This window comes from Falco biarmicus, chromosome 8 (genome assembly GCF_023638135.1).
Source record: "Falco biarmicus isolate bFalBia1 chromosome 8, bFalBia1.pri, whole genome shotgun sequence".
In the NCBI taxonomy this organism is placed as follows: domain Eukaryota; kingdom Metazoa; phylum Chordata; class Aves; order Falconiformes; family Falconidae; genus Falco; species Falco biarmicus.
This window is the reverse complement of record NC_079295.1, coordinates 27,612,353-27,638,537: the sequence shown is the minus strand read 5'-3', so window position 1 is coordinate 27,638,537 and position 26,185 is coordinate 27,612,353. Positions and strand designations below refer to the sequence as shown.

The following is a 26,185-nucleotide window of genomic DNA, read 5'->3' as shown; positions in this document are numbered from 1 at the left end:
CCTGCAATTTTACCACTGACCTAGTGATTGTTCCAGTATCAAAATCTCTCCTAAACCATTGCCACCATGCTACTCCATGCCCTGTACCTTCCTCAGCACCCCTGTGGAGCTGGCTGATCCCCCCAGGGGTGCAGCGCAGCTGGCCAGAGGATGCTTGGGGCCGGAGCAGCTCACTGGCAGGCCCTGGCACACAGATGCTCCATGAGGGTCAGGCACAAGCTAACTGAATGCATAACTTTATTAAATAAATGCTTTGTCATGAGAAAAGACAAAGATCAAAGAGTAACATAAATTATAAGTTGAATAAATAGTATACAGCAATCTTCACTTTTTAATAAAATGTGAGATTTTTTTAAGTACAAAATGCTAAACAGAGCATTAAGCTCTTCTTCCATTGTCAGTTTTTCACAAACTGTTTTGTTTTTTTTTTCCCCACCAGTAAGATTATGAGTATTTCTTGTTTACTGAAAAAAAAACCCAAAACAATAAAAACAAAACAAAATGAAACAACAGAGCTACCGTATGTATGTAAAGCTATAAAAAGCTACCGTAAAATGTGTAGTGAGTATTGCTTAAAGATAAAAACCAGGCAGGAAACTCGGAATCTGGTGTGTTTTATCAACTGTGTTACAATGGTGGGTAACGTGCATGGTGATGTCTGTCCCAGTGGCAGTGGCGGGGGGCTGGCGGGGCTGGGGAGGGGGGCACAGTCGGCAGGGCTCCTAGCCAGGGCCAGGATAGCAGTCTGGAAGCAAGGTGAACTGTCAGTCGTTAAATATACAATGCTCCGTTCGGGAAAAAAATAAATCATCATCAACAACAAAAACTCCAACAGCAAAAAAGAGATTTCATGGGGAAGGGGGAGAAAAAGAGAAGGGGGAGAGAGCAGAGAAATAGTGCAAAATGCTCTTGTACTAGTGGTTTTCAAAGTCCACTGCAGTACAGACAAGGGGTAGCCCAGCTGCTGAGTGCCACTCCCCAGGGAGATGTGGCGGAAGGGCTGTCCTGACCCCTGCGCCATCCTTGTCCTCTCCTTCCCAGCTTGCATCCTGGATACTGACACAGCTTTGATGCAAGTACTGTGGCCAGAGACCCCCAGGCCTCACACCTCCCCTTGATGCGTGAATCACCAGCATCGCCCCATGTGCCTCAACCCCCCACCTTCCCCAGCTCCCACATCTGCCCCTTTTGGTTTTCCCACCCTAAATGGAAAGAAGTGCTGCTGGGTGCTGAAAATGGGAGCACCTCGTCACTGCCACTCCAGGAGGTGGCCAACACCTCCTGAAGCTGCTCTCACCCCCAGCCTGACTCAGGCTCTAACCCCGGTCCTAAATATTAGTGCAGCCTGCAAACAGCCTCGTCCTGCCGGGGATCTGTGAGGGAGTGGGCAGCCAGGGGGTTGCTCGGTGCCCCATCCCGGGAGCCAAGCTGGTCTGTGGGGTGAGGGTGGTGCAACCCCCTCCTTGCATCCTCCTCCCCCCAGGTTGGTGGGGACAGGACAGGCAGTGCCACCCCACCACTGGATGCGTAGGGGGAGGGGAGGCTGTGTGGGATGAATTTTGGTGCTCTGGTCTCCCAGGGCCATGGCTGAAACTCGCTTTGTAGGGAAAGGTTGGGGATGCCCCCTGTGTCCCCCTCCCAGTATCATCATGGTGGCCATGTCATGAAACCATCACTGGGCCCTGTGAGCAGACCCTCACCGTGCAAAAGCATCAGCCCCGAAAGGCAAGGTCCATGGGGAGCTGCTGTCCCTCTGCCCACTCCCATCCTGCCCTGGTAGCATGTCTCTTTTCCCTGCAGCCAAAGGCTTTCAAGTTTTGGGAAGTTAAACAACAAAATAAACAACAAACAAAAAAGCAAGAAATAGGAAGAGAGAAGAAGGGAAGGGTCTTGGGGAAGGTGGTACTGGCCTATAACAGGAGGTTTTGCACAGGGATTGGCAAGTGGCGGAGACGGGAACAGTGTCGACAATGGCGACCAGTGGCCCCTGGGGTTAGCATGAGCGCCTCTCCTCCTGCCTCTGCACCCCATTCTTCACCTTCACCACACCATTAACCCACCACCCTGGTCAAACTGACCCTGCCCCATCAGCCCTGCAAAGCCCAGAGGGGTCCCTCCCTTGGCCCCAGCACACACCATGCTCCCCTTCAGCAACATGGGGGTCACCCTGCTCCAGCATTTTTTTTTTTTGTGGGGCAGATCTGCATTTGGTGGCACCCTCTGTTCTTTTCAGTAAGGAAAGAAGCCTTGTCCCCAGTTCCAAACATGCTCCACTGGGTCTCTGTGGAAGTCCATTGGCAAAACTTTCCCCCACCCTAACTCCGAGGGAAATAATGGCAGGGTGTCCAGTCCTGCCCTCGATCAGGGTAAGTGTCCCGGTGGGAGGCTATGAGGGTGCCCAATCAGTGATGAAAAGGAGCCTCCGCCAGACCCCCTTGGCATCGAATTCCCCTTGTCTCATCTCGCTGGCAGGGACCTGGTGGTGCTGTGGACCCCCTTTCCTCTCTGTCCAAGTCCGGGATGCTCAACAGGGCTTTGGGGGTGCAGAAACCTTCCCCCGGAGATCAGCTGTGTCCTTTGGCCAGCACCAGCTGCCAGCTCCAGCCATGGAAGTGGGCTGCGGTCCCTGGTGGGTGCATGTTTGCCCACTGGGACCACAGCACTCAGACCCCACAGCTCGCTTTCCTTCCTTCCCTTTGTTGCAGGATCTCCTCCTCCCAGTGCCAACATCGCGGAGACCCTTGTCATGAGGAAGCAAGAGGCAACAGTCCCAAAATTGAATGTAAAAATTTAAAACAACAAAATAAGTCGGGAAGGCAGCTGAGGTCTGTTCCAGCATGCCTGATGCAGTGGGTCTCCATGGTGCAGTGGCTGCTGTCAATCAACAAGGAGCTGGGTCCCAGGTTAAAGGTGAAGGCCCATCACAGGATTTTGCTGCAAGGTGGTGGGAATCAGCCGTGGCAATATGAGTAGTATCCTCAATGCAAAAGAATGGAGACCGGCATTTTTCTACCCACAGGGAAGGCTATAAACCAGCCTTAACAAAAATCCAAGATAAAGCAAAGTGTAGGTTTCTTTGTTTGGTTTTTTGGTGGTTTTTCTTTTTTTTTCCCTGGAGCAAACCACTTTTTGGCTGTGAAAGAAAAAAAACGAACAAAAAATCTCCATAGTTGGTCTTCCTTGTGGTGCTGAAGGGTGGGAAGAGTTTTGGCCCCGATCCCCCTGTCCTCACGTAGGGATGCTTCAGTCTGGATGCTGATGGAATATCTGTAGAGTTGGCTCAGATGCAGCCCTTGGCATTGGCTGGGCCCTGATCCTGCAGGCACCGATGCTCCTCCATAACCCTGCTCCTGTTAGTCCAGCAGGTTATTATTATTTTTTGGGAAGGGGCAGTATCTCTCCCCCTGATTACACTTAAGCCTTCCAGACTGCAGGTGTTGAAGCAAAGTTTTGCAAGGAGAAAAAGCCACATCCGTGCACACACATGCTTGCACATGTGCACACAGGTGACAAATGCTTCCACACCTGGACGGATAACGGTCAAAGTTGTGCTTGTCCAAAAAGATTTATGACCTTCCATTCAAGAGGAACCAGATGGAGAAAGACATCTTTCCTTTTAGGATGATTTCCTTTTGAAGTCCATGGATATTTTTTGGGGGTATTCATGCTGTTGCAGGAGCTGTGTTTCCCTGCCTATCTCATCTCCAGACATGAGGCCAGCAGTCCCACACCTCCTCCTGACATGTCAAAGTCTGCCTGAATCTGGGGTGGTTGTTTGAGATGGAAATCAAATTGACTTGAGTGAGTGCCAGTGATGTGGGGAGAAGACTCCAGGGCACCACAGTGAGGAGGGGGAACAGTGGTGGCTGCAAGGTTTTATCTCAAGACCCTTTAGAAAACAACTAGCTAACCACCCCCCCGCCCCCCCCCCCCCCCCAAAAAAAATTAACCTGCCCAAAACCCGTACTGGAAAATCACCAACTTGGAGAGCTTCCTACATTGGGGTGGCCTCTGCTTGTGGCAGGGGGGCGTGGGCAGTGTTGGGGAGAGGCGCAGGATGGTGGAGCGGCTGCAGCTGGTTTATCTCTGGCTCTGTCCTTTCCTTGCTGAGTCCTTGTTGTCATGAGGCTGCTGTAGATTCCGAGTCCTCAGTTTCTTCAGGGTTTGTTTTTTTCTTTCTTTTTCTTTTCTTTTTGTGTTCTTTTCTTTTCTCTTCTTTTCTTTGCTCTTCTTTTCTTTTCCTTTCTTTACTCCTTTCTTTCCCTTTCTCTTTTTTCCCTTTTCCTTCCTTTCTCTTTTTTCTTTTCCTTTCTTTCTTTCTTCTTACATGAGATGAAAGGAATCGGAGTCCCGGGGCACAGGGAGGTGCAGAGGGGAGGGTGAAAGGGAGCCTGGGTAGGTAGTGATGGGGTGGAGGGAGGGGATGCAATTTCACTCCACGTTGCTGCTGTCGAATGCATGGCACTGCAGGTCTCCACTCAGGTAGTCAGTCCCTGGCAGCTTCATGCCGTATTTGTCCACACACCAACACAACCCACGCTTCCGGCCTCGGGAGGGCTTGCACTGGGGAGACATGCAAGGGCAGATATCAAGAGCTGGCCACCAGACGCCGTGTGGCTCCCTCACACTGGGGATCAGGATCAGCCATGCACTTTGCCCCTTTCACCCCAGCAATGCAATTCCCTGGGTAGGACTTAGCTCCTGGTCTCTGCTTTCAGCACATCTCCATCCCCGCCGGTACCCCAGCCTCGGGTTCTCTGACTTTTCCTCCCTCACCAGCTCCTCTCAGGAAGATGCTCACTTCAGGAGGGATGGCACTTGAACCCATCAGCAAGGCCACCCACCACCGCATGTGCCTGGAGATGCTCACAGCAACCTACCCACCAGCTCATCAGAGGAAAAATCTCCATCCTTCCCATCCAGGGCAGTGGCAGAGAAAAGCCTCCCTGGGTGGGGAGCATCCCTCCACAGGGCTCTTACCTGCTTCCTCTTGTAGAACCCCTTTCGGTCGCAGTTGGGGAGGTGGACAGCACGGGGGACCATCCGCTGGCTGCTCTTGAGCTCCTGCAGAGATGCCTCCATGTGCCTGCGGCAGGGGCCCTGCAAGCAGGGAGAAGATGGAGTGTGAGAAGGGGAGCACCTCACAGCTGCAAATGCCCCCAGGTCTCCTGCTCCTTCTCCACCAGCACCCGCTCCCTAGGGGGGCAAAGCCCTCCCACAGCCCCCTGCCCATGGGAGCCCCACAGAGGGAAGGTGAAGGCACCCACGAGCTCAAACTCTTGCCGGAGCTCAGGGATGACGACGCGGGGGTGTGCTGTGTTCTCGGCCATGCCCACAAACTTGGCCAGGGTCAGCTTCTTCCGGCGGTCCTTCTTCAGGGCCTCAGCTTTGAGCTCGGAGAGGCGCCCATGCTTGGGCCGGTAGGCCTTGGGTGGGTAGGTTTCCTCTGTCATTTCTGACGTGGTTGGCTCCTCATGCTCTCGGGACTCCCGTTCTGGAAGACAAGGGGTACCAAACCATCAGGTCTCCATGAGCTGACTGGGGCTTGCTTTTGCGTAGAAAGCCTCCTGCCTGACCCCAGAAGACATCTTTGCAACAGACAGGATGGGAACAAATGACCAAAGAAATCCCTTTCCCAGCTGCTGCTACAGCTCTGGCTTTATCCCACTGTGTGGGACTTGACATGGATTTTGTGTGACCCTCAAGCTCAGGATAGGAAGGTGTACAGAGGAGCTGGGGGTCTAGCATGGACTCCTACATACAAAGCCATCATCAATGCAGTGTGTCAGTGGAAAAAGCCTGGTAGGTGGGTTATCCCATACCCAGAAAGGACCAGATGACACACAAAATGTGGCAGAGAAGCCCCTCTTTAGCCATGGTGAGAGGATTAAGTGACAAATTCACACCCTAACCTGCCTTGCAGTTGCAAGAATAAAAGCCAGGGATGCTCAAAGATGAGACAACTCCAGAGTTAAGGTCAATCACATAGCAAAGCCATCATGCAGCTGGGCAGACACTTCAGCAGCAATGCCAAAGACGTGGCTGACAAGTGCTGGGATCTCCAGGGTCCTCAGCTTGCAGCCCCAAGCTCATGGGACTGAACCAGCCCCCATCCACTGGCACGCACCAAGCAGCCAGCAAAGCCCAGGGTAACACTGCCAAGTGGTGCTCCTGACTGTAGCTGCAACCGATGGTACCAATGGCAAAAGAGAGCATGTTTAGGTTCTGTCCACAGCAGTTGCCTTCCCATAGACCCCCCAGATCGCCCCAGCATGACCTGTGCCAGCAGGATGCAGTCAGGAGCCCTGTGCAGTTATATATAGGAGCAATCTGGTGACAATCTAAACTTAGATGACTTGTGACATTTAGTACAGCCACCAGAGTGAAAAAGGGTTATTTCTGGACTAAATTTGAATAGAGTTTAAAGCTTCTGAGGCCCTCAGTCTCCCAGCCCCTGGTTCCCAGCAGCCCTGTGCCGATACCAGCTTTGTGCTGAGGCTGATGGATGAGCAGGGGAAGGAAAAGCGTCAGACCAGCTGAAATCCCTCCCTGCATGGTGTCTCCCATGACTTCGATGCCGGTGAACCTGGCTCATCCCCTCCTGCAGCCCTATAGTGAAGACAGCAGGACACCAGTTTTACCCCTCCTTGCAACATCACTGCTGGGACAAAATTAAAAAGCTCAGCATGAAAATAAGAGTGGATAACCTGCCCCCAACAAGGCAACAGGAGTCACCCTGCAGGCCAGCAGCTCCCTGGAGGCCAGGTGCAGCCCCAGGGGGGAGGAGGGAGCCTCTGCCCCACTGGGCTGCCCAGGGGTGCCTGGGGGACACCCAGCAAGGGGTGACAGATGCACTTCTCAGCAGCAGAAGGCAGCACCAGTCAGTCACACACAGCCCAGCCAGAGGTCTTGGAGGTGGCCCAGGGAACAAGTTGGTCACTGGGCCCACAAACCTGCCATGGCTACTGGTCTCTTCATCCTCCTTGCCAAAGTGAATCTGCCTTCTCCCAGCAAAACTGAAGAGTTTTCCATAGCCACTTATTTATTAAAGCAGCCCCTTTTTTTTCTCTTTCCGAAAGAACAGCACTGGATCAGCATCCCAGACTCAGCGGCCTCCTAACTGCCCACGGCAACATAAGTGACCCCATGCACCATCCTCAGGGCTCACACTTCTCCCTAGGACAGCATCCTCTTGCCGTTTTGCCCCATGCTTGGGTTCTGTTTCTTGCTGCAGGACTCAAAGGCCCCCACAGGTTGGGGGGTCCTCTATTATACGGGGATGATGGACAAGGAATAGGGAAAAGACTAATTAAATTGGGAATGATCTTGTCCCCCACTAAATGACACTGTACAAGGTGTAGTAGAAGAGCATCCTTTGCCACAAAATGTTGCAGCAATCTAAGGTCTGACAGGAGACAGGACGAATCCGCTGTGACTAAGCCCTTCCACAGCAATGAAACACACTGTCATCTGTTCCAGGAATCACCTCCAGCACCCACTGCCAGGGCATCTCCCTGGGCTGCCCTATGGTGATTAAGGGCAGGGGAGGATTCACACTGGTGCAGGCAACCCTGCAATAACACAAGAGGGGCACAGCTCATTACCTCTGCAATAACAAATAAGAGAGGCACAACTACCTGGGTAAATCTAAAATAACAAACAAATGGGACAAGGCAGTGAGGACTCAGTCAGAAAAAACAGCACAGGGTGTCCAGTTCCCAGTTCTCACACTGCAATGGGTGTTTGCAGCAGCTCATCCTGCTCGTATGGTCAGCAGCTTCCTGCAAGCTGCCAGCAAGCCAAAGCGAGCTGGGGACTAACGTGGAGCCCTTTCAGCAGGGAAGATGGGAGCCACAGGAGCCCGGTGCTCTGCAGAGGGAGCTGAGGGCTGGCATGCACCAAAAGCTGCCTAGCTCCCAGTCCAAGTTCAATGCTTCCTGCAGGGCTAAAAAAGTACCTGGAACTGACACCCTTCACCCTCCCTGGCACACATGGGCCACCCCTCAAGTAGCAATACAACAAGGGATGGCTGTGGTGGGACTTCTCCATCTGCTGCTCAGCAGTGGTGTTTAGTTTGGGGGTTTATTTCCCAGTGAGAACCCTGTGGATGCATTGGAGAGATCCCTTTCTTCCACGTTCTGAATTTTTTTACAGCCCAATTTCCTTCAGCAACAAGGCTGAAGCAGTCCCTGCTCATGCACCTAACTATGTTCCCTAATTTGATATTAACAAGCTAGTTTTGACAAACTGAAGGGCAGAGGTCTCTGACACACAAACTCCTGACAAGCTCTGGGCAGGTGGTAAGAGACCTTCCCAGTGCCAACAGGAGAGGGAAAGGCAGAGCTGGGGCTGGCAGCACCCGTGCAGTCCCCCCCCCCAAGCCCCTTCACCTCCTGGCTGGCTCATCCACGTCAACCTGCAGCTGCTCACTGCAGCTGGGACCAGACACCCACATCAGCATCCCCAGAGCCCCTGCACCCGCCTGCCCATCCTCACCCACCACCTCATTCATTAACCTCCGTCTGACACCCTGGGCTGGCTTGTGGCAGACAGCACTGGCACCGCTGTGCCTCTGCTCCCAAGGAGACGCTGGCAGAAGCAATGCCCAGTTTTCCTGAATGAGCCCTAATTATGCCTGTCTGAGACTCAGGAAGAAGGCTGGAGTTCCTCCTCCCTTGCTGTCAGGATCTGGCCTGCTGCACGGCCCCTTCCCGCACACTTCCATCTGCCTTGCCAACCCGGCGACTGGGTTTCAGGCAGGCGGCTGTTTGCAGAGGCAGAGCGTGCTACACCTCAGTGTTTCAGCTGCAGGCACAAGGCATAGGCAGGAAGGCCCTGCTCACCATCTCTGCAGCTGGGGAACAGTGGGAAGCAGGAGGTGGGTGGCTCTCAGATCTCTATCCCTTCTCCCCGCTCCTCAGTAGGAGGTGACCTCCAAAAGGAGATCCCAGGCTTACTGACCATGCAGAAGAATGACAATGCTGGCCAAGCTGAGGATGCCTGGCTAGCCTGGAGATGCAGCCTGGGTGTAGCTGCCTCAAGGGGATGTTGACCCTACAGCCAAAGCAGGAGACTGAACTCAACTCAGAGCCACTCCATGGCTTTGTGTCTGGTCTGACGCTGTGGTGCCCATGGAAGACCCAGGGAAAGATGAGCAAGCATCTGGAGATGTTCCTGACACAGGTCAGGCCAGAAGGACTGCGCTGTTTATGTCCTAATCCACGCAGCTTCCATGAGCCCTGGGAGGCAAAAAATACCCACAGCAGAGCATAGGCTATCCTTTGCCCTGGGGCTGAGGGCACAGAGCCCTCTCCCTGCTGTGGGCTGGCCACAGGGAGCTCCCTAGTAGAAGCCATTTCCAACCCTTTCACCCTGCCCCTACAGAAGGGACTTGGAGTACCAAAATACCAGGCAGTTTTTGGGAAGCTGCAAATTGCTCCTGTCTGGCTGCCTGCTGCCATCCTCAACAGATACCACCCAGAGCAGCCCATGCACCTTCCTGCACCTGGGCCAAAACCCAGCTGGGTTCTTCTGTGCTTCAGATGTTTTGGACACGTGTGAAGTCCCCACAGGGGGTGTGTGTGTGTGTGTTCACATGTGGGTGCAGGGCGTGTGGGAACACCACCTCCCTGCCTGCTGACATTAGAGAGCAGAGCAGGAAGCTTTTTCCAAATAGCTAGGAGGCTTGAATTTTTGTAACATATTTTCATCAGTTTCTGGCAGAAAGGTAGGAAAAGTATCTATTGACTGCTGCTGCTAATGATCCGTGCTCATTGTATCCACAGCCCACTGCTAGAGGACTTGCTGTTCCATCCAAAAACTCCCAAAAAAGCCACGTGCATCTAAGAAGGAAAAGCACAACCACAGCAGAACCTTGCTAAACAGCCCTCTTGATTATCATGATTACTATTTACAGCATGAGCATTAACATAATACACCACTTAAGCAGGAAGGTGTTGGAGGAAGATTTAACGGGAATCTCATTTAAACCTCTAGCACAGGAACAACAGCAACTGTCACTGGTAGAGACCTTGAGAAGTTGCCCAGTCCTTCCTCTGGCCCCAAACTTGGCCATCTCTCTTCAGAGGTGCTCATTACAAGATGGAAATTAAGGCTTGTATTACCCAGGGCTGAAACATCGCTGGTTCCACAGCAGCGTCTCCCACTGAACAGTGTGCTGCAACAGTGCACAATGTCTGTGCTCTCCACTGGAGGAGGATCTACCCCCAGAATGAAGTACCACCTCCCAGTATGCCCATGAAGGGAATATCTTCAGCTGCAGGACTTCAGGAGTGACCCCCTCCACCCTGCTTTTCCAGTGGGCTCCCTGTGATTTTGGGCCCCGGTGGCAGCTATCTTTGGAGTACCCCAGTTTCTGTCCCATCACTGCTTACAAGATGGTATTTTCCAAATCTTGCTGCCTGATTTCTGACACTTTGGCTTTCTTTTTTTGGGGAGGCACATTTTGGGATAAGATACCTAGGCAGCTGGTGCTGGTCATGGAGAAAAGGGAAAAAAATTACGGGAGAGGTTGGGGAGGGATTTTTTCTGCAGTTCCCATCAATCGGGACCCAGAAGTGCTAATCAGAGCCAGATCCGGACACTCCTTCCAAGCTTTACCCATAAAAAGAGCTACCCAGCACAAACAGCTGCAGACTCCCTATCTACGGCAGCTCCATTATCTGCCCAGCCCCACGCTGGCTGCTTACATCTTCATGCTGGACTTTACACTCACATGCAGGCAAAGGCAATGATTGCTGAAATCAATGTTTGTCTCCTTCCCTGTACCGGCTGGAGGGATGTGATCCTCCCATTTCTCCTTCCTCCCACTCCTTTACAGTACTGGTTCTTGCTGGAAAATGTAAAGCAGCTTCCCTGGGCTCTCTGTGGCTAGGAGAGGATAAACATCGGTGCTGGCCCTGAATACAACTTTTGCACTTCCAAATCATGTTAGAGTTGTACCTATTTTCCTTCAGATGGGGTCTTATACAGGAAGTCTATGCTCGGGTCCCTGGCTGGTAAAATCCCCCATTGTGCCTTTCCCCCAGCTGCCCTCCCCACTTGTCCCCACTCCAAAGGAGGGGACATGCCTGATCTATGCTGAAACCTCCTGGAATGAGCAGACAAGTTCCTCTCCAGCCTGGACTTGCACCTTTGACGATGACAGGAAAATAAAAATCCCTCCCTCCTGATCAGCACACAGGAACAGCCACTGTGTATGCAGTCTTGAAATGCAGGCAGGGAAGGGATAATGCAGATGGGGAAGGGATGCAGAGCAAGAAGGGTCATCTCATCTCGCACCCTTTGGCAGCTGGAAAGTGCAACTGAGCAAAAGCATTCCTGAGATCTCTGGGGGCTGCCTGGATTAGCCCATACAGAAGGGAGCTTTCACTGCCCTAATGAAGACCAGCTCATTAAGGTTCCCATCACAGGCACAACCCCAGCAGCATGGTGGCAAATGACTCCCAGCCCTGTGTGCAGCCCCGCAGGGGTGGGCAGTGGAGCCAGCTCAGGCGTTATGCCTGGGGTTGGGGTCACTGCTCCGGACCACCGCCCCGGTGAAGTCAGGCATCAGATCCAGGCGGCCATCCAGCCTGAGGCCGTCTGGCATCCACTGGAGGAGGAGCAGCCAGGGCTGGGGATGCAGGCTCCAGCCGGTCCCTCTGCTAGACCAGGGCGTTGACTGCTGGAGAGCCAGCTGCAATGTGCCTTGGACTTTTGATGAACTTTTGTGCTTTGGTGGGGACTTGGCAGCAGGCCGGCATGGCCAGTCTGGTGGGAACTGTCAAGGGAGCACGCTGGTGATGCTCACAGGTGATGAGAGACTGGGAGGAGACACCACACACTAAAAAGGACAGAAAAAGAGCAGCCCTCCTTGGACTGCCACCCTACCTTCCCCAAGTCTTAGCAATGTACAACAGGCATTTATGACAGATCTTGTCAACTAATGCCCGTCCACTAACACAGAGGTGTTAGGGCTTCGCTGGCTGGCTAAACTCCAAGTCCAAGTCACTGCATTGACACTGCACCCTCCAAATTTTGACCAGCCCCATCATCTGGCTTGGATGCTGATTTTAGGGTGGAACAATGCATCTCGGGGGGCTCCAGTCTCTCCTCCTGTGACTCCAATAGTCACACTTAGGCCTCCAAAGGGCTGAAGTTAATAAAGGTAAATCCCACCACCTCTTCAGTGCTGGTCCTCTCACAGCCTGTGATGCAGCTCTCTTGGGTGGCAGTTTTACAGGCACAGGAGCAGTGGTAAGAAAAAACAGACCCTATTTCCTTCACTGGGAATTAGGTACTCCAACAGCTGCCAGAAGCAGCAAATCACTTTTGTGATTTGCAGAGTGTGGAAGGAAGTCTTTAGCAGTCTAAGCATTGTCAAAGCACCCATAGAAACGCCCATTCTGCCCCACCATGCCCAGTCCCCTACCAAAGACATATGACCAGAGTCCAAATAGTCCATGGCCCAAAAGCCATACAAGCTTTTGGAAGAGAGCTCTGGGGTATTCCAATGCCTTATATCCCTGTTACAGCATGATAAAAGTTGCTGGAACCTTATTCTCTTGTCTCAGAGATACCCTTTAAGAGAAGGATAAGTATCAGTAGGACCAAGCTCAGAGAACAGATGGAAAAGCGGCCACAGGGCTGGAAGGACTCAGCCTTAGGTTAAGGCTTATCTCCATTTTATTAAGCCAAGAGCTGGGAGAATGCATGGGAACAGCTCAGGAATATCTGGAAAGCCTCAGAGAGCAGGGATGGATGGCAGAGGGATGTGCTATACTGTGTCTTTTTTTTTTTTTAAAGTTACTGTTTGGGCTTTGCTGAACTACCCTGGAAGACCAGTTCTTTCTCAGGAGATTACTGTCTCCTCAGCAGAAACCTGTGTATGTAGATTGTGCTGCATCAGCCAGGGCTCACTTACAGAGCGTGAATATCAGGTGCTTGGGATGCCCCCAGGTTCACAGAGGATTCATGGGAAAGGGAGATCATCATCCTGATGACCTTGGTGTCCTCATACAGAGCTGGATGGGGGAGAAATGCGGCTCAGCATGTGGGAAAGGAGCTCTCAAGGGAACCAGTTCATGTTTTGGTCTGCTCTGAAAGCACAGGGCCTATCTGTAGGAACAGATCTCTGGGTCAGCACCACTTCTCCACAGTGCCAGCAAGTGCCATGGAGGTGGAGAGGTACAGCTATGGGAACTGGAAATGTAAAGAAGGATCTGTGTTGCTGTGTGCCAAATGATACTTCCCTGAGCTGCCCTTCCTTGCTGCAGCCACAAAATAAAACTCCCTGGGAGCAACTCTTTAGAGCAAGGAGAAAAGCAGGTTTAGATATGGGGAGCTCCATGATGTAAGGGCCTTCCCTACACGTTGCTAGCTGTTAGTTCAGCAGACTACAAGGATCCATGCTGTTCTGGAAGACCCAAGCTTGGGCACTAGCTAGTGGGCTGGGCTGTTCTCGCCTGGTATGTACAAGCAAGGATTTGGGCTCACTGAGAGGTGCTGCCTTTGATCTACCTCTTTCTCTCCAGAGAGCTCCCAGATCAGGCTACAATCAGTTCTCAATACAGGCTTGGGAATTTGCAATGTATATACAAGACACACCAAGTCCAGGTGAGAGTCTGGGTCAACAGGCAGCATGGACAGAGACTTTGGATTCACAGTGACAACCATTTCTGTGCAAGAGAGAACCCAAAATGTCTAACCAGTAAATAGTAGGGAAATCTTCCAGTTTCTCCCTCTGGTAAGATGATGAACAAACATCCGTACATTTCAATTAAATGATGCCATGGTGCACCATCTTGCAAAATTGCAGGCACCCTGTTTCTAGATAGCTGCTTGTATCAGCCTGACCTTTCCTGAACAAAGTTATCTTCCAGGGAACTGAACTGGCAAGTGGAGGGGAAGGAATTATTTCAGAATGAGATTTACATCAAGAAGCTCCTGTTGCTGAGGCACTGATGATAGGAAGATAAAACATATTTCCTTCACATCATCTGGAGACTGCAGATGTTCCTCATTCCATATGCTGAAACTGCAGAAGAAGCTGAGAGCTGAATTGAAGAATGACCCAGAGAAATCTAAATAAACCAGCTTTCAACATCATAGTGACCAAGGCATATTTTTCCTTCCTGGAAAGGATGAAATCATTCAGTCTTTCTTAGTCTTGCATCTCTTCCAACAAATCCACCCTAGTGGCAGATTCCATTGGTTGTAATAAAGGCGGCAAAAACCCCGCCAGGCTGCCAAGGAACTAAGAGCAGAAAAGAGCAAAGAAGGAAAACTCAGGGAAGGCCTCAGAAAAGCCATTAAGATTTATGCTAAACTCTTTGGTCTGCTTACGGATGAAGGTGGGTTTTGCCTTTTGATCAGGGTTTTGAACCTGATTTAGTCTCATATTGAGAAGAAGCTTTTAACAAATGGACTGCTGGAACTGAATCTGAACACTACTCCCACTGGAGGCTGGCTGGTGGTCTCCATCAAAAGATCCATCCCCACTTAGGTTATTGAGGGCATCCACCAGCCTCAACAGCAGCCAGTAACCAGAAAGGCCACGAAAACCAAACCCTTTGCTTGACCCAAAAAGAGGTGAAGGCCTATCAGGTGGAGTCTGGAGATGCACCTGTGTCAGGTGCTACATGAGAACTAGTCTAACACCACAAGTATTTCAGGTGTGCAGCTGTGATTACAACCTCCAGCCTAGCCTGGATTAATTTCTAGGCCTTAGGCCCGACTTCACAGCTCTGCCCTAAACCAGATGGAAAATATCTGTGAGATCACCCATTGCTCATCTCTGTGTCAGCACCAGATGACACGTTGTTACGTGTACCGTCCAACCTGACTTTTACAAGCTCCAAGCAACGAAATCTCCACCTCTGCCCTCAGGACTCCCTTCTACTTTCTTAATAGCTCCTTCTATCAGAAAGCCTTCGCCTGGAGTAGACCTAGCTATTATTTAATCTCTCAGTCCACTTAAGTTGTACCACAAAAAAGTAACAGGTTTGATGTTCACGTTCTGACAATATTGATAAGCAGAAACTTGCCCAGGCTTGATCCTGAATGGGTAACTCTTGCCTTTCCTAGCCATTTCCCTCCCTGCACTGCATACATTAACCAATTCCCTTTGGTCCAACACAACACAAAAAATGCTTTTCAATGTTACAAAAATATCATGGGTCCCTTGATGGAGCAAAGGGTACAGACCTCCATTTTGGGGTCTGAAACTCCAAGAAAGAGAACTGATCACTCTTTGCCACAGGTCCAGAGCCCTTCTGCAATGATAAAAACCCTCTTGCACTTCGTTGTTTTCCCTGCGACCTCAAGCCACCTCTGCTGTTACAAAACCAAATAACTGAAGACTGAAATGGTTATGAAACAATGTGGTAAAACGTCACCCATTTCTGCTATTGCTTCAGGAAACTTTGCATTTAGACATTATTAAAATATATTAACATATATGCGGCTGTGGCAGCACCGTAATTGACTGATGGACAGATATAAGACATGCTGCCCCTTCCTAATAAAGCTTCTTCTTTTCCAGCATCTCCTTTAAATTAAAAAGTGAAAGCCAGGTTCCATAGCTATTCATTGGCTTATTTAATTAGTAGATTTGCATCATCAGTCCAATGCATAACAACTGATTCCTTAAGCATGAATAATAAATAGGTCTGTTGATTCAATTGTCTCCTAAGGATGAATCCCATCTGAATTTGGAAAAAGAAAATATTTCTACTGGTTTTCTACTAAAAGAATTATTACTGTTGGCCAACTTTGCCTTCAAAGTTATCACTAAGATACATTGCCTCCCCTGGTTAGCTAGGGGATTACTTCCTTAAGTATCTGTCAGGATTACCTTCTTGCCCTTAAATAGCAACCAGACCAGTTACCTCCATCAACATAACAATTACCTCCATCAGTCAGCCAGCTGTATCCATCCAACAAGCAAACAAACTAAACTGCAATAACAGCCCTCAAGGCAGGCAGCTGCTAAGAGCTTTCCAATTCTACCAAGCCAACACTGTCTTCAGCTTTGGCCTCACAGTCCTTTGAGGACTGAGGCTGCTGACTCCCACAGAGGGGATTACGTGCCTGAAAGCCTATGATGCCCTGAGCCAAGAGGAAAGGTGCTCAGCATCTTGCAGGATCAACCCCTGACAAGGTAATAGGGAACGATGTGCCAGTTTGCTGTAGGAGGTATTGATCTCCCATTCCCGCATTCTGCATGAAAGAGGCAGTACCACTGGGGTGGAGGGTTGGGAAAAAATTTTCATAGGAATAATAGGAAAAATAGGGGTCTGGAGAATGATGGCAATCATGAGAGCAATGCTTTATGCATACACACATAAGAAATGCCCACTGACTCCATGGGCATAAATTTAAGATGCCTCCTCAAGGTTTAGCCTGTTGACCAGAATCTTTCTCCAGCCAGGGAAGGTTTGGACCTTCCTGCAGGCATAGGGTAAGACAGGTGTGGTCTCCCAGCCAGAAGCTGATGGTTAAAAGATGTGGGCTGATGGGCAGTTAGCACACGTCCTGGAAACATCATAAGTAGACAGGAGACCCACCAAAACATGCTGGAAAATGGCTTTCTTGAGAGCAAATTTGCCTGCATCAGAGCACTGAGAGTCCCAAAATTCTGCTAATACATTATGCTGGCTTCTGCTGGGATTAACTGTGAGCTGTGGATTGACATAAACAGTCAGGGGTCCCCTCAGATCACTAGCATCAAAGAGCCACCTCAAAAACAGTATCTTGCTGAGAGTTGTCTTGGCTACACAGCTGAAGGAATAGGGAGTGTCTTGTGGGGGCTGAGTGGCGAGGGGATGGGGGACGTCACTCCTTCATCACCAGATGTGACATGACCCTTCCAGGATGGGCTGAGGCATCAAGCATGACCCATGCCCAGTGACCTCGGACAGGCAGCCCCGGGGCCCAGGAGCGCTGGCACAGCTGCCACCCTGCTCTGTGACCCACTGGCAGCCTGCACATCACCTTGGGGTGACCCAGTGTGGAGACCTTTGCTAAATGGACCTGGCGGGCCCACATCTTAGGGGATCCCAGCATGGGGGGCCAGATATCCCTCTCCTCCTTGCCAGCAGAGCCTCCTCACGCTTTTGGCTACACCTGTCCTGAGGATAAACAGATAATATCTTTTTGCCTGTAAAAAATCTCCTTACAAATGACTAGGTGGTTATTATGCTGGCTGCCAGTGAGTTCACCCAGGCCAAACTCTTTGGATCATTTTTGACCTCTGCATGAACCATGTCTTCAGGTCCTGCTGCTTCCTCCTCCTCAATGCTGGAGGTTGTTTCTCCTGCTCTCAGCTTGCCACATCTCAGCAAACTTGCCATCTTTTCCCAATTCAGTTCTTCTTTCCTGCTTTCCCAAAGGCCAGCTGTGGCTGCCTGGGCAAAGAGAAGTTTATAGGGTCTCAGCGCCCTCAGTGGCCCCAGTACCATCTCCTCCACCAATGCTACCAGGCACCACTGCCCCCCCCACATGTCCTCCAGACCTGGCATGGGGCTGGAGCTGGACTTGCTGCCCTCTGCAAGCTGCAACCTATCCGCACTTTCACTGGGATATCTCTTGGGGTATTTAACTAATGTAGATCTAGTCTATCCAGAAAACACAACCCACCTCCAAGCAAGGGGGTTGAGTTCAGATCCACACAGCTGGCTGGGAGGAGTATCTTGGGTCTATCTCCTTCCTTGCTTCCCGTTGTTTGATATGCTCACCTGCTGCATCTCATTTCTCAGCCCTCAGTGGGAGGATAGGGTAGGCCAGTCTGCACGCCAATATCTGATCTTGTTGGCAAAATACCGATGTGCCAGTCATAAGCAGAACCACTGCACCTAAGAGAGGTTTGTGTGTGCTGCCTGGAAACCATTCTGCTGCAGAGACAAAAATGTGTGTGTGTGTGCGCGCACACACATTAAATGTTCGCGCGGGTGTGCATGGGCATGTGAACACAGGTACATGTGTGCGTACCTTCACTTGCATATCTTTCCTGTGCATATTAGCCCTACTGCTCTGCAGCCCACATCGAGGGGCGCATGTGTTGCAGCCAAATTCTCCATTTATGTCTGACATTGAATTTGCACTACTAAGTGCTTGGTAAAAAAACAGGCAGGATTTGCTGTGCCATGGGCCCTTTTATCTACCCTGTAACTTAGCATGGGTGAAACGAGCAGCAACTGTTCTTAGTCACTTGCTTTGCTGAGCAGAGGAGAACAAGCCCCAGAGGGGCTGAGGTTCCTGCCTTCCTTCCCAGACTGCTCCCAGGCTTTCCAGTTTGGGTGAAGAACGCTGGGAACTGCCAGTGCTGTAACAACTCCAGCAGCTGCTCCTGCATCTGCAACGTTTTCTGACCCAGCATGAGTAAAACTTCCAGTGGACGTTAGGAGGAAGCAGAGCACCATGCTCTGTGCGAGGCAGCACCCGCTTGCTGCATCTCCTCCTCTCCTTCCTCCCCAGCTGCCGCGACACACGTGTGCCAAACTGTGCGACAAAAGAACCCGGGGGCTCTCTTGAAGCTGGCACAAAATGCACTGAGGCTCTCCTACCCCCTTCTTCCGAGCCTGAGGGGACACCTCACCCTGCATTCATGCAAATGCTTCCGGTCGCACACAACTCTGCTCACGCTGCTGACGCTGACCTGCCAAAACCGTGACGGTCAATTGGGCACAGGATGCTGGTGCTTAAATATTGACGCGAGAGGAAACGCAGCCTTTCTGCAGCATCCCCCAGGTTTGTGGAAGCTCTCATTTAAGGCCAGCCTCTGTTCTCTGCTGCAGCAGTGCCGGCTCTGGAGGGGTGCCCTTCGTTCACCTGGAGGGGGTCCAGGCTGACAGTGCTGTGTGGGAGCTTGGGACCAGCTCTATCACTCATGCACGCACGCACACACAGAGCCACGTCTTTTCTCCAGTGAACTCTGCTGGCACCCGACAGGAATTTCATTTGGATCAACTACTTAATATTCTCCCTCCTTCCTTAGAAACCAGGCTGCTGAAAAATCTTTCCAGCCAAGGCCCCTCCTTTCCTGTTTGAACCACCCCATCCCTCCCTCCCCCGTACACACACACACCACAGAAACCCAGCTCTCTTGCTGGCATCTGATAGATTTCACCCTCGTTTTTTTAAAAAAATATATAGTTATTACTGTTGAAACTTCAGATCAAAAGAGAAATGGAGATTTTCCTGTTCCAGATCTGAGGCTTTGCAGGCCTGTTGCTACTAGCTTTTTGCCTTGACTGCTCAAGAGCTGCTTTACACAAAGAACCTGCTGCTTGCACCAGCCGGGTCCCTCCCTGAGCGACACATGTTCACAAGCCAGTGTGTCCCAAGTGCCCTGCTCCCACGACCCCTGCCCTAACCCTCACCCTTACCCTGGACCTCATCATGGGGCTGCCCACCTGTCCCATCGCTTGCCCCTGAAACCCCACATGCCTGAACAGGGAGCAGAAGAGCACAGGAAGGAGAAAAATGGTGGTGGGGAATATGTCAGAGAGGGATAAAGGACTGCACCGAACACAAGCTGCAGGAAACTTGGGCTCTGCAGCACTCCTCCTCCGCCTACTTCCAGCTGACGCAGCAAAGACGATTTTCTTAGGGCTAATACTATAACACGTCCCCCCGTCCCCCCCCTTTCCCCTCCTGGTTATCGTTGGCTCACGGTTTCGCAAGGAAACTTGCCAAGTCTTGCTCGCTTTCTAGAAAGAGAGCAGGAATGAGAAAGGAGAAGGAAATATTTGACAACCTTTGTTTTTCCATGAGCCTTTCTAGGGCAGCAGGCTCCAATCTGTACCCTTCGCTCCCCAGTGCTCAGCCTGACCCTGCTGTCTCAGCAGGAGGAAGTCTGGCGGGAGCACGGGGGAGAAAAATGGAAAGACGTGGTGCAGTTCAAAGGAAACCTAAACAAAACAGAGAAAACCCAGAATCCTGCAGCCTGTGCCATAAATGAAGCTCATTCATGTTTTTTTACCAGGAACAGTCAATTACAGCAGTGATGTTTGGCTTTCGGTAAAGGACAGTGTCTGACTGTTGTGCCAGGAAGGACTACAGGGACTGTCCTGTCAGTACCTACACATCCATCTACTTAAAATGAGCCTTACCAAAGCCCTTTAATCCCACACTTGCTTTCATTTCTAACTTCTCAGCAAACCAGGAGCACACTCTGCCCAGTAGCTCCAGCATTTCCCAGTACCACTGTGCCCAGCTTCCAGATGAGGAAACTGAGGCACGGTACCCAGGAGCATCTTGTCCCCAGGCAAAACATCTGGTCTACAGGAGAGCCAAGCCTGGCCTCCCAGGCTTGGGTTCTTGCAATACCACTTGTTGCATCTCCACATCGACTATAAGGAGGAAAGCATCTGCGATTTTAAACTCGGCCAGCGCAAGAGCAGAAATAGATGGAAATGCAGTTTGATCTAGTCCTCGCCGCTGTCACATAGTTTATTTTGCAGAGTGCCGATTCTTTCCCAGTGGTTCGCAGCTCAGGGCCAATTTTGGTCATTGATAGATGGGAGGGCCAGGCCAGCTTCCCCAGCTCACGGTCCCTGCACTGCTGGCCAAACTGGCAGAGGCCAGAAAGTTCAAGTCAAACTTCATTTCTTTCCTTGCCCCGTTGCTTAGAAACACGCCTATGAAAATATACTTTGTTCTCACATGCTACCAGTTGAATGCCAAGAGTTTTTCCCTTCTCCCATCCTCAGGAATTCCTGATTTATTTTTTATTTCTTTTTTGCAATCTCACATATCTCAAGAGGAGCCTGCCTGTCTCCTGTGACTTCTCGCAGCAGCCTTTCCGATCCAGGCTCATCTCCTGGCTGTGAACAAAACCCGTCAAAAAGAGCCCCCTGTGGCACTTGGGGAGTCCAAACTGGAAGTGCAGGTAGTGCCAGGGGGTTGGTTTTGCAACAGACCTGCAACGTCTTTCCTGTCCCTCTCCTTCTCAATTCAGTAGGTGTTCCCCATCCCAAGAAAACCAAAAGCACTGATATTACAAAGGGACTGGCCAAAGTTTTCATGCAAAGCACCTGTTAAAGGACCAGTTTCCCTGGGAAGAGCGAGGCAGGTGGAACAAAAGGACATTCACAATTGGAGCCAAGTGCCAAAGCTTTTTCGGGTGCCTTCTGTCTGCATGGTGCACCCTCGCCACAGGCCCAAGGATTGGCCCCACTCTCTCAGCCACTGTTGGGTTTCAGCTGCATAGCTTTGCCTTCCTGACCACACCACCTGCCCCGGCCGTGCACACATACACACGCAGAGTAAATAAACACTGAGCATGATGAGCTCTGGGATGCTTCACATAGCTCGTCTGCCAGTGGGTTATTGCCCAGCTTCCTAGGCTCCACGGCAGGAATGCTGCTCCTGGCTTCGCCCTGCACTCCCCACACAGGTCCCCTCCCAGCCCTCACCCCCTGAAGCTCCCCTTCAGAAAACCAAGCTCAGCTTTGCTGTTTCTGGCAGATTTTAAGGGAGTTTGGACATTCGTTGTCATTTGAGGGAGGGGGGAACTTATACACAGAATTTGGTTTTGCTCTGAAGGATGGAGCATAGCAACACAACCACTGCCTGCAAGCAGCGAAGGGGAAAAAAATAAAAGCATCAAGATTTATTAGGTGCTAGAAAGGAGAAACGGATTCCCATTGTGTGGGTATAAGCAGAAGCTTGCTAACTTTCATGGACCAAAAAAAGTGGGGGGCATGTTTCTGGGGTTTTTTTGCCAAGTGATTGCCCAGTCCCCCAGACTGGCAGACACCCTCCCCTTCACGCCATGGCAGAAATACAGATGTAATTGGAGAAGTATAGGGAAAGTATCCTTGCACAAGCTACAGGATCCAGAAACGAGAGTTAAGCATGTGCCAAAGTGAAGGAGCGCTTTCTTTCGTGCTTTTGTCACGTGCAAGGTGCAAACATTTCAGAAGCTTGTCTTTGCACTGGTGCTACCATGCCAGCCTTCATGCTTGCTTTTAACCTATTCTTTCAGATTATTAGCAATACAATCATTATTTTTTGCAATTGTAAATTCCCTGTCCCTAACGCACCTGCTCTCTTCACCTCCCTGCACTAAAACCCATTGCCCAACAAAGAAGTCCAGCAGCAGGCAGCCAGGAGGGGCAGGCTGCAACGATGGCAAGGAGAAAGCGGGAGGCTGAGCAACAAACCTGGGGATAGCTGAGGATTTTGGGAATGGGGCAGATGGTTGCAAGGAGGTGCCCTGCCGTCCCCTGCGTCTCAAGCTGCAGAGGTCAGCTTGGGCCCCAGAGCAAGGTGGAGGATATGGTGAAAGAAAGGGGTCAGGGAGAGCGTGAAGACGGAGATGCAGGAAAGATGTAAAGGATGCAACTGGGGAAGGACTGGGATGCAGCTGTGACTAAGAAGGTGCAGCTGTGACTCAGAAGGTGCATCTGGGAGGTGGGGGAAGAAAAGGTTTCCACTGTGTATGGGACAATCCAGAGGTGATGATGGAAGGGGGGGTGGGGGAGGCTGTGAGATGATGCAACAGGCGGTTGGCCTAAGGCATGGATGGAAAGAAGGATGAGAAAAGTGGCAGGGGGCATGGAAGAACAGCTAGGGGGTTGGAAGAGTACCCGCAAAGGTGGAAAAGCAACTAGGGGGTGGAAGAGCAGCTGGAAAGGCGGAAACGTAGCTGGAAAGGGGATGGCAAAGCAGCCAGGGGAAGTGGTAGTGGTGAAGCACCTGAAAAAGATGGAAAAGCAACCAAGGGCTTGGAAAAGATGTTGGTGGAGGGGGTGTGGAGGGGAAGGAACAGGGAAATAGCTGGAAAGATGGAAAAGCAGCCAGGGTGCATAAACGTGTGTGTGAGAGAGAAAAATCATGCAAAAGGATGTAAAAGTAGCCAGAAAGATCGAAAAGCAGCTGCTGGTGGTGGAGACGAATGGAAGAGCAGCAGAGAAGGCAAAAGAGCACACGGCGGGGGAGGGGGGATGGAAGAGCAGCTGGGGAGGGTGGGGATGGAAAAGCAGCCGGGAAGACAGAGAAGCAAGTAGGGGCATGGAAGAGCACCTGGGAAGATGGAAAAGAGGCTGGAAGGATGGGAAAGCAGCCGGGGAGGGCAGGGAAGAGCAGCCAGTGGGAGGGAGTAGAAAAGCAAGCGGCAAGATGGAAAGGCAGCCGGAAAGGCGGAAAAGCAAGCGGAGGGGCATGGAAGAGCACCCGGAAAGAGGGAAAATGCGGCCGGGAGACGGTGGCGGGCTGGAAAAAGTAGGCGCAAAGATGGAAGAGGCGCCGGCAAAGCGGAAAAGCGTGAGGGAAAGATGAGGATGGGAGAAGCTGGGGTCACTCACCGGCCTTGGCTTGCTCGCGGTAGCTCTTCTCGCTGAGGCAGACGGCGGTGCCGTGGAGCAGGGCGTGCAGCGGCTTCTCCTCGCCCTGGCGCGGGAGGCAGCGCAGCCCGCGGGCGCAGCGCTCGGTGTAGACGCCGCAGGGCTGCCCGGCGGGCAGGGCGCAGGTGAGGCAGCAGCCGCAGCCGGGCTCCTTCACCAGCTCGCAGCCCAGCGGCGGCGGCGGGCAGAGCGACAGCGCCTTGCCGTCGCAGGGCTCGCACTGCACGAAGGAGCCCAGGCACCGCGACAGCCCCGGGCAGGCGCCCAGCAGCACCAGGAGCCGCAGCAGCATCGCGGCGGGGATGCTGCGGGACGGGGCGCGGGGGGCTGCCGCCGGCGGGGCGGGGGGGGGCGGGCGGGCTGCGCTTGTTTTCCGCTTGCCCCTTCGGGGGCAAAAAAAAAAAAAAAGAAAAAAAAAAAGAAAGAAAAATCAAAAAGGAAAAGGGGCGGAGAGCGCAGCTCCTGTTTGCAGACGCCCCACTCTGGGGTTTATTCTCGGGGTGCGAGACCCTCCTGCTTTTCTTTTGGCTTTGGGAGAGGGGGAGCGTCTAGGTTTGCTTTTTGGCTTTTTTGATTTTTTGTTGTTGTTGTTATTTGCTTTTGCTTTTTCTCGCCTCGAAAGGGGGAATTCTCGCTGCGATCCGCGGGAGCGCAAAAAGAGAGGGGGAGGGAAGGAGGGGGGAAAGGGAGAAAAGCCTGCAGGGGTTGCACAGCCTACAGGTTGCAGGGGGAGGCGTGGGGAGCAGGGGGGTTCGGGGAGGTGGGACGGCGATTTCACACACACGCGCGCACGTACACACACACACACACACACACACTTCCCAAAGGGCTGGGAGGAGGCAGGTTGAGAAGGGAGCAAAGTTCCTTGAAAACCAGTGTCCTGCTATTAATGCATCAAAGCAGTCAAGACGGGGGGTAAAAAAAAAAACAACACAAAAAACACCGCAGGAGAAGGAAGAGGGGATGCAAAGCTCCCCTTCCCCCTATCTTCTTCTGCAGGAGGAGAAAAAGTCTCTCCCGACGCAGTGAGCTGCTGTGAAGCTTGGAATGAAGCAAAGCTGTGTTTCGATCGGCTCTGTTCAACCCTCCCGCTTTCCTCTTCCAAGATTTGCAAAGGCAAAAAAAGCGGAAAAAAATAAAAAACCCGCCAAAAAAAGTCAAAAAAGAAATAAAAGAAAAAAGGAGAAGTTTTCGGCAAAGTTGGAGTGTTTTGTTGCAAAGTCTGCAGAGGAGCGGTATAAAACAGGGGGAAGGGGAAAAAAAAAAAAAAAGAAAAGAGAGGAAAAAAAAATCCACTTTGTAGATCTCCCAACACTTTTCCCCTGGAGAAGTTTCTAAAGAGACTGAATACTGCAGAACAGGCTGTCTTTTAAATAGACTGCCTCTGGCTGCCTGCCAGCCCCTAGCTGCAATTTGAGATCCCAATGACACCTCAGCTTGACTAGGTGCCAGCAGCCAGGGCCCTATCAGTGCGCACTCGAGGCGGTGGGGGTTGGGTGCACAGCTTCTGACTTCTGGGCTTCAAACCCCGGGTAGTGATCAAGTATAATATTATGAGGAGAGACAAGGGGAGGAGGAGGGGGATGGGGAGAGGGAAGTTCAGATCTTCATGGTTTAAGAAAAAAAAAGAAAAAAAAAAAGGGGTGGGGGGAAAAAGTGGTTGCAATTGGGTTGCACGGAGCCTGGGCTGCAGGCAGCCTGGGAGGGAAAGGTTAGGGCTCTGTCTCAGTTTGGGGAGGAAAGGGAGGATTGAGTTAGCAGGGCCTGATCCTGCATGCTGTACCCTGTGATGGTGGTGCAGGGACCCCCATCGGCTGCCTGGGTAGCTGGCGAGCTGGGGACTCTCAGAGGGGGCAGCTGGTGCACACATCTACCCATAAGCACCAAAGGTGAGTGCAGGAGGGAGATGGCTGGGTGCACGCCAGGGAGCCACTCTCCAGCCCTGGTCCAGGAAGGAGCCTTTGTGTGTGCAGTGTGCCCACCCGCCCTGCCCTGCCCCTCTGCCCCTGGGCGAGGTGTAAAAATGCAGTGAGGCTTTACCCAGTGCTGGGGTGCACCTCTGACACACCAAACAGCAAGGGTTAATGCAGCCGGACAGTGAGCTGGAGGGAGGGCTGGGCTGCTTGTAAGAACTTTGTTAGATTCCTCTTTGGAAAAGTTCGCTGTTGCTTAGGGCATGCCAGAAAACAAGGGGAATTTTGCCATGTGAAGTCCAATTTGCACGTTTTAGCTCATTCTTCTGCCTCTTGCCCTGCACAAAGTGGGGAGTGAGAATTAAAAAAAACCCAACAACCAAAACCGCTTTGCAATGCTCATCCTCTGTCCTGGACAGCTTGGGGTTTGTTCTTTTGTTCCACCGCTGCATTCCTAAGGGTTACAGCTCTCCGGCCGTGGTCCTTTGCACTTGCCTGCCTTAGTGCTCATTCATTGCCAGGAGCGTGGGGAAGGGAATCTCCACAACGGCAGTGTGCAGACCCGTGGCCCGCCCGGGCAGCTGTGCACCGCGCTGTTTCACCTGGAGCAGCAGGATGAGCTGAGCCCGGCAGGAATGGCTGAGCCAAGGGGCGGGAGTTCGCGCAGGACCGCAAGCCCACGGTTATCTAGGGGAATGGGAAATTAAAAGGGAGCAGCCAGTTCTGGGTGAGGGTTACGCGCGATTCGAGTCAACCCCCCTTCCACATATGCACACACTCCTCCAAAGCCTCATATTCCCCAGGTTTTCTTTTAGATCAGTCATATATGCAGCTGCATTGCATGGATTTTGCCACTAGAATGCACCCTTATCTATGGTAAGAGGACGGATTGTTGCTTAAAAGCATTAACTCCTTCTTCTC

General features: G+C 51.7%; 1 protein-coding gene and 1 long non-coding RNA gene across 2 annotated transcripts; one reads left to right on the top strand and one right to left on the bottom strand.

Moving 5' to 3' along the window:
- Positions 1 to 215: 215 nt before the first annotated feature.
- On the bottom strand, positions 216 to 24,357 carry IGFBP5 (insulin like growth factor binding protein 5). Its single transcript, XM_056349144.1, has 4 exons — positions 23,313 to 24,357; positions 5,268 to 5,494; positions 4,981 to 5,100; positions 216 to 4,563 (listed from the first exon to the last, which is right to left on the bottom strand). The coding sequence occupies exons 1-4, from the start codon at positions 23,641 to 23,643 to the stop codon at positions 4,432 to 4,434; spliced, it is 810 nt and encodes a 269-aa protein (XP_056205119.1). The 5' UTR covers positions 23,644 to 24,357; the 3' UTR covers positions 216 to 4,431.
- Positions 22,622 to 24,603, top strand: LOC130153803 (uncharacterized). The gene is made up of 2 exons (XR_008823506.1): positions 22,622 to 23,229; positions 24,351 to 24,603. It is a non-coding gene; the product is annotated as an uncharacterized LOC130153803 (long non-coding RNA).
- Positions 24,604 to 26,185: the final 1,582 nt, after the last annotated feature.

Bases quoted from the DNA above. Each gene is read 5' to 3' on its own strand.
- IGFBP5 (XM_056349144.1), bottom strand. From the start codon at position 23,643: ATGCTGCTGCGGCTCCTGGTGCTGCTGGGCGCCTGCCCGGGGCTGTCG. The intron at 5,101-5,267 runs GTGGGTGCCTTC...CCCTGCTTGCAG, and splicing joins TCCGGCAAGAGTTTGAGCTC to GGCCCCTGCCGCAGGCACAT. The intron at 4,564-4,980 runs GTAAGAGCCCTG...ATGTCTCCCCAG, and splicing joins GGTTCTACAAGAGGAAGCAG to TGCAAGCCCTCCCGAGGCCG.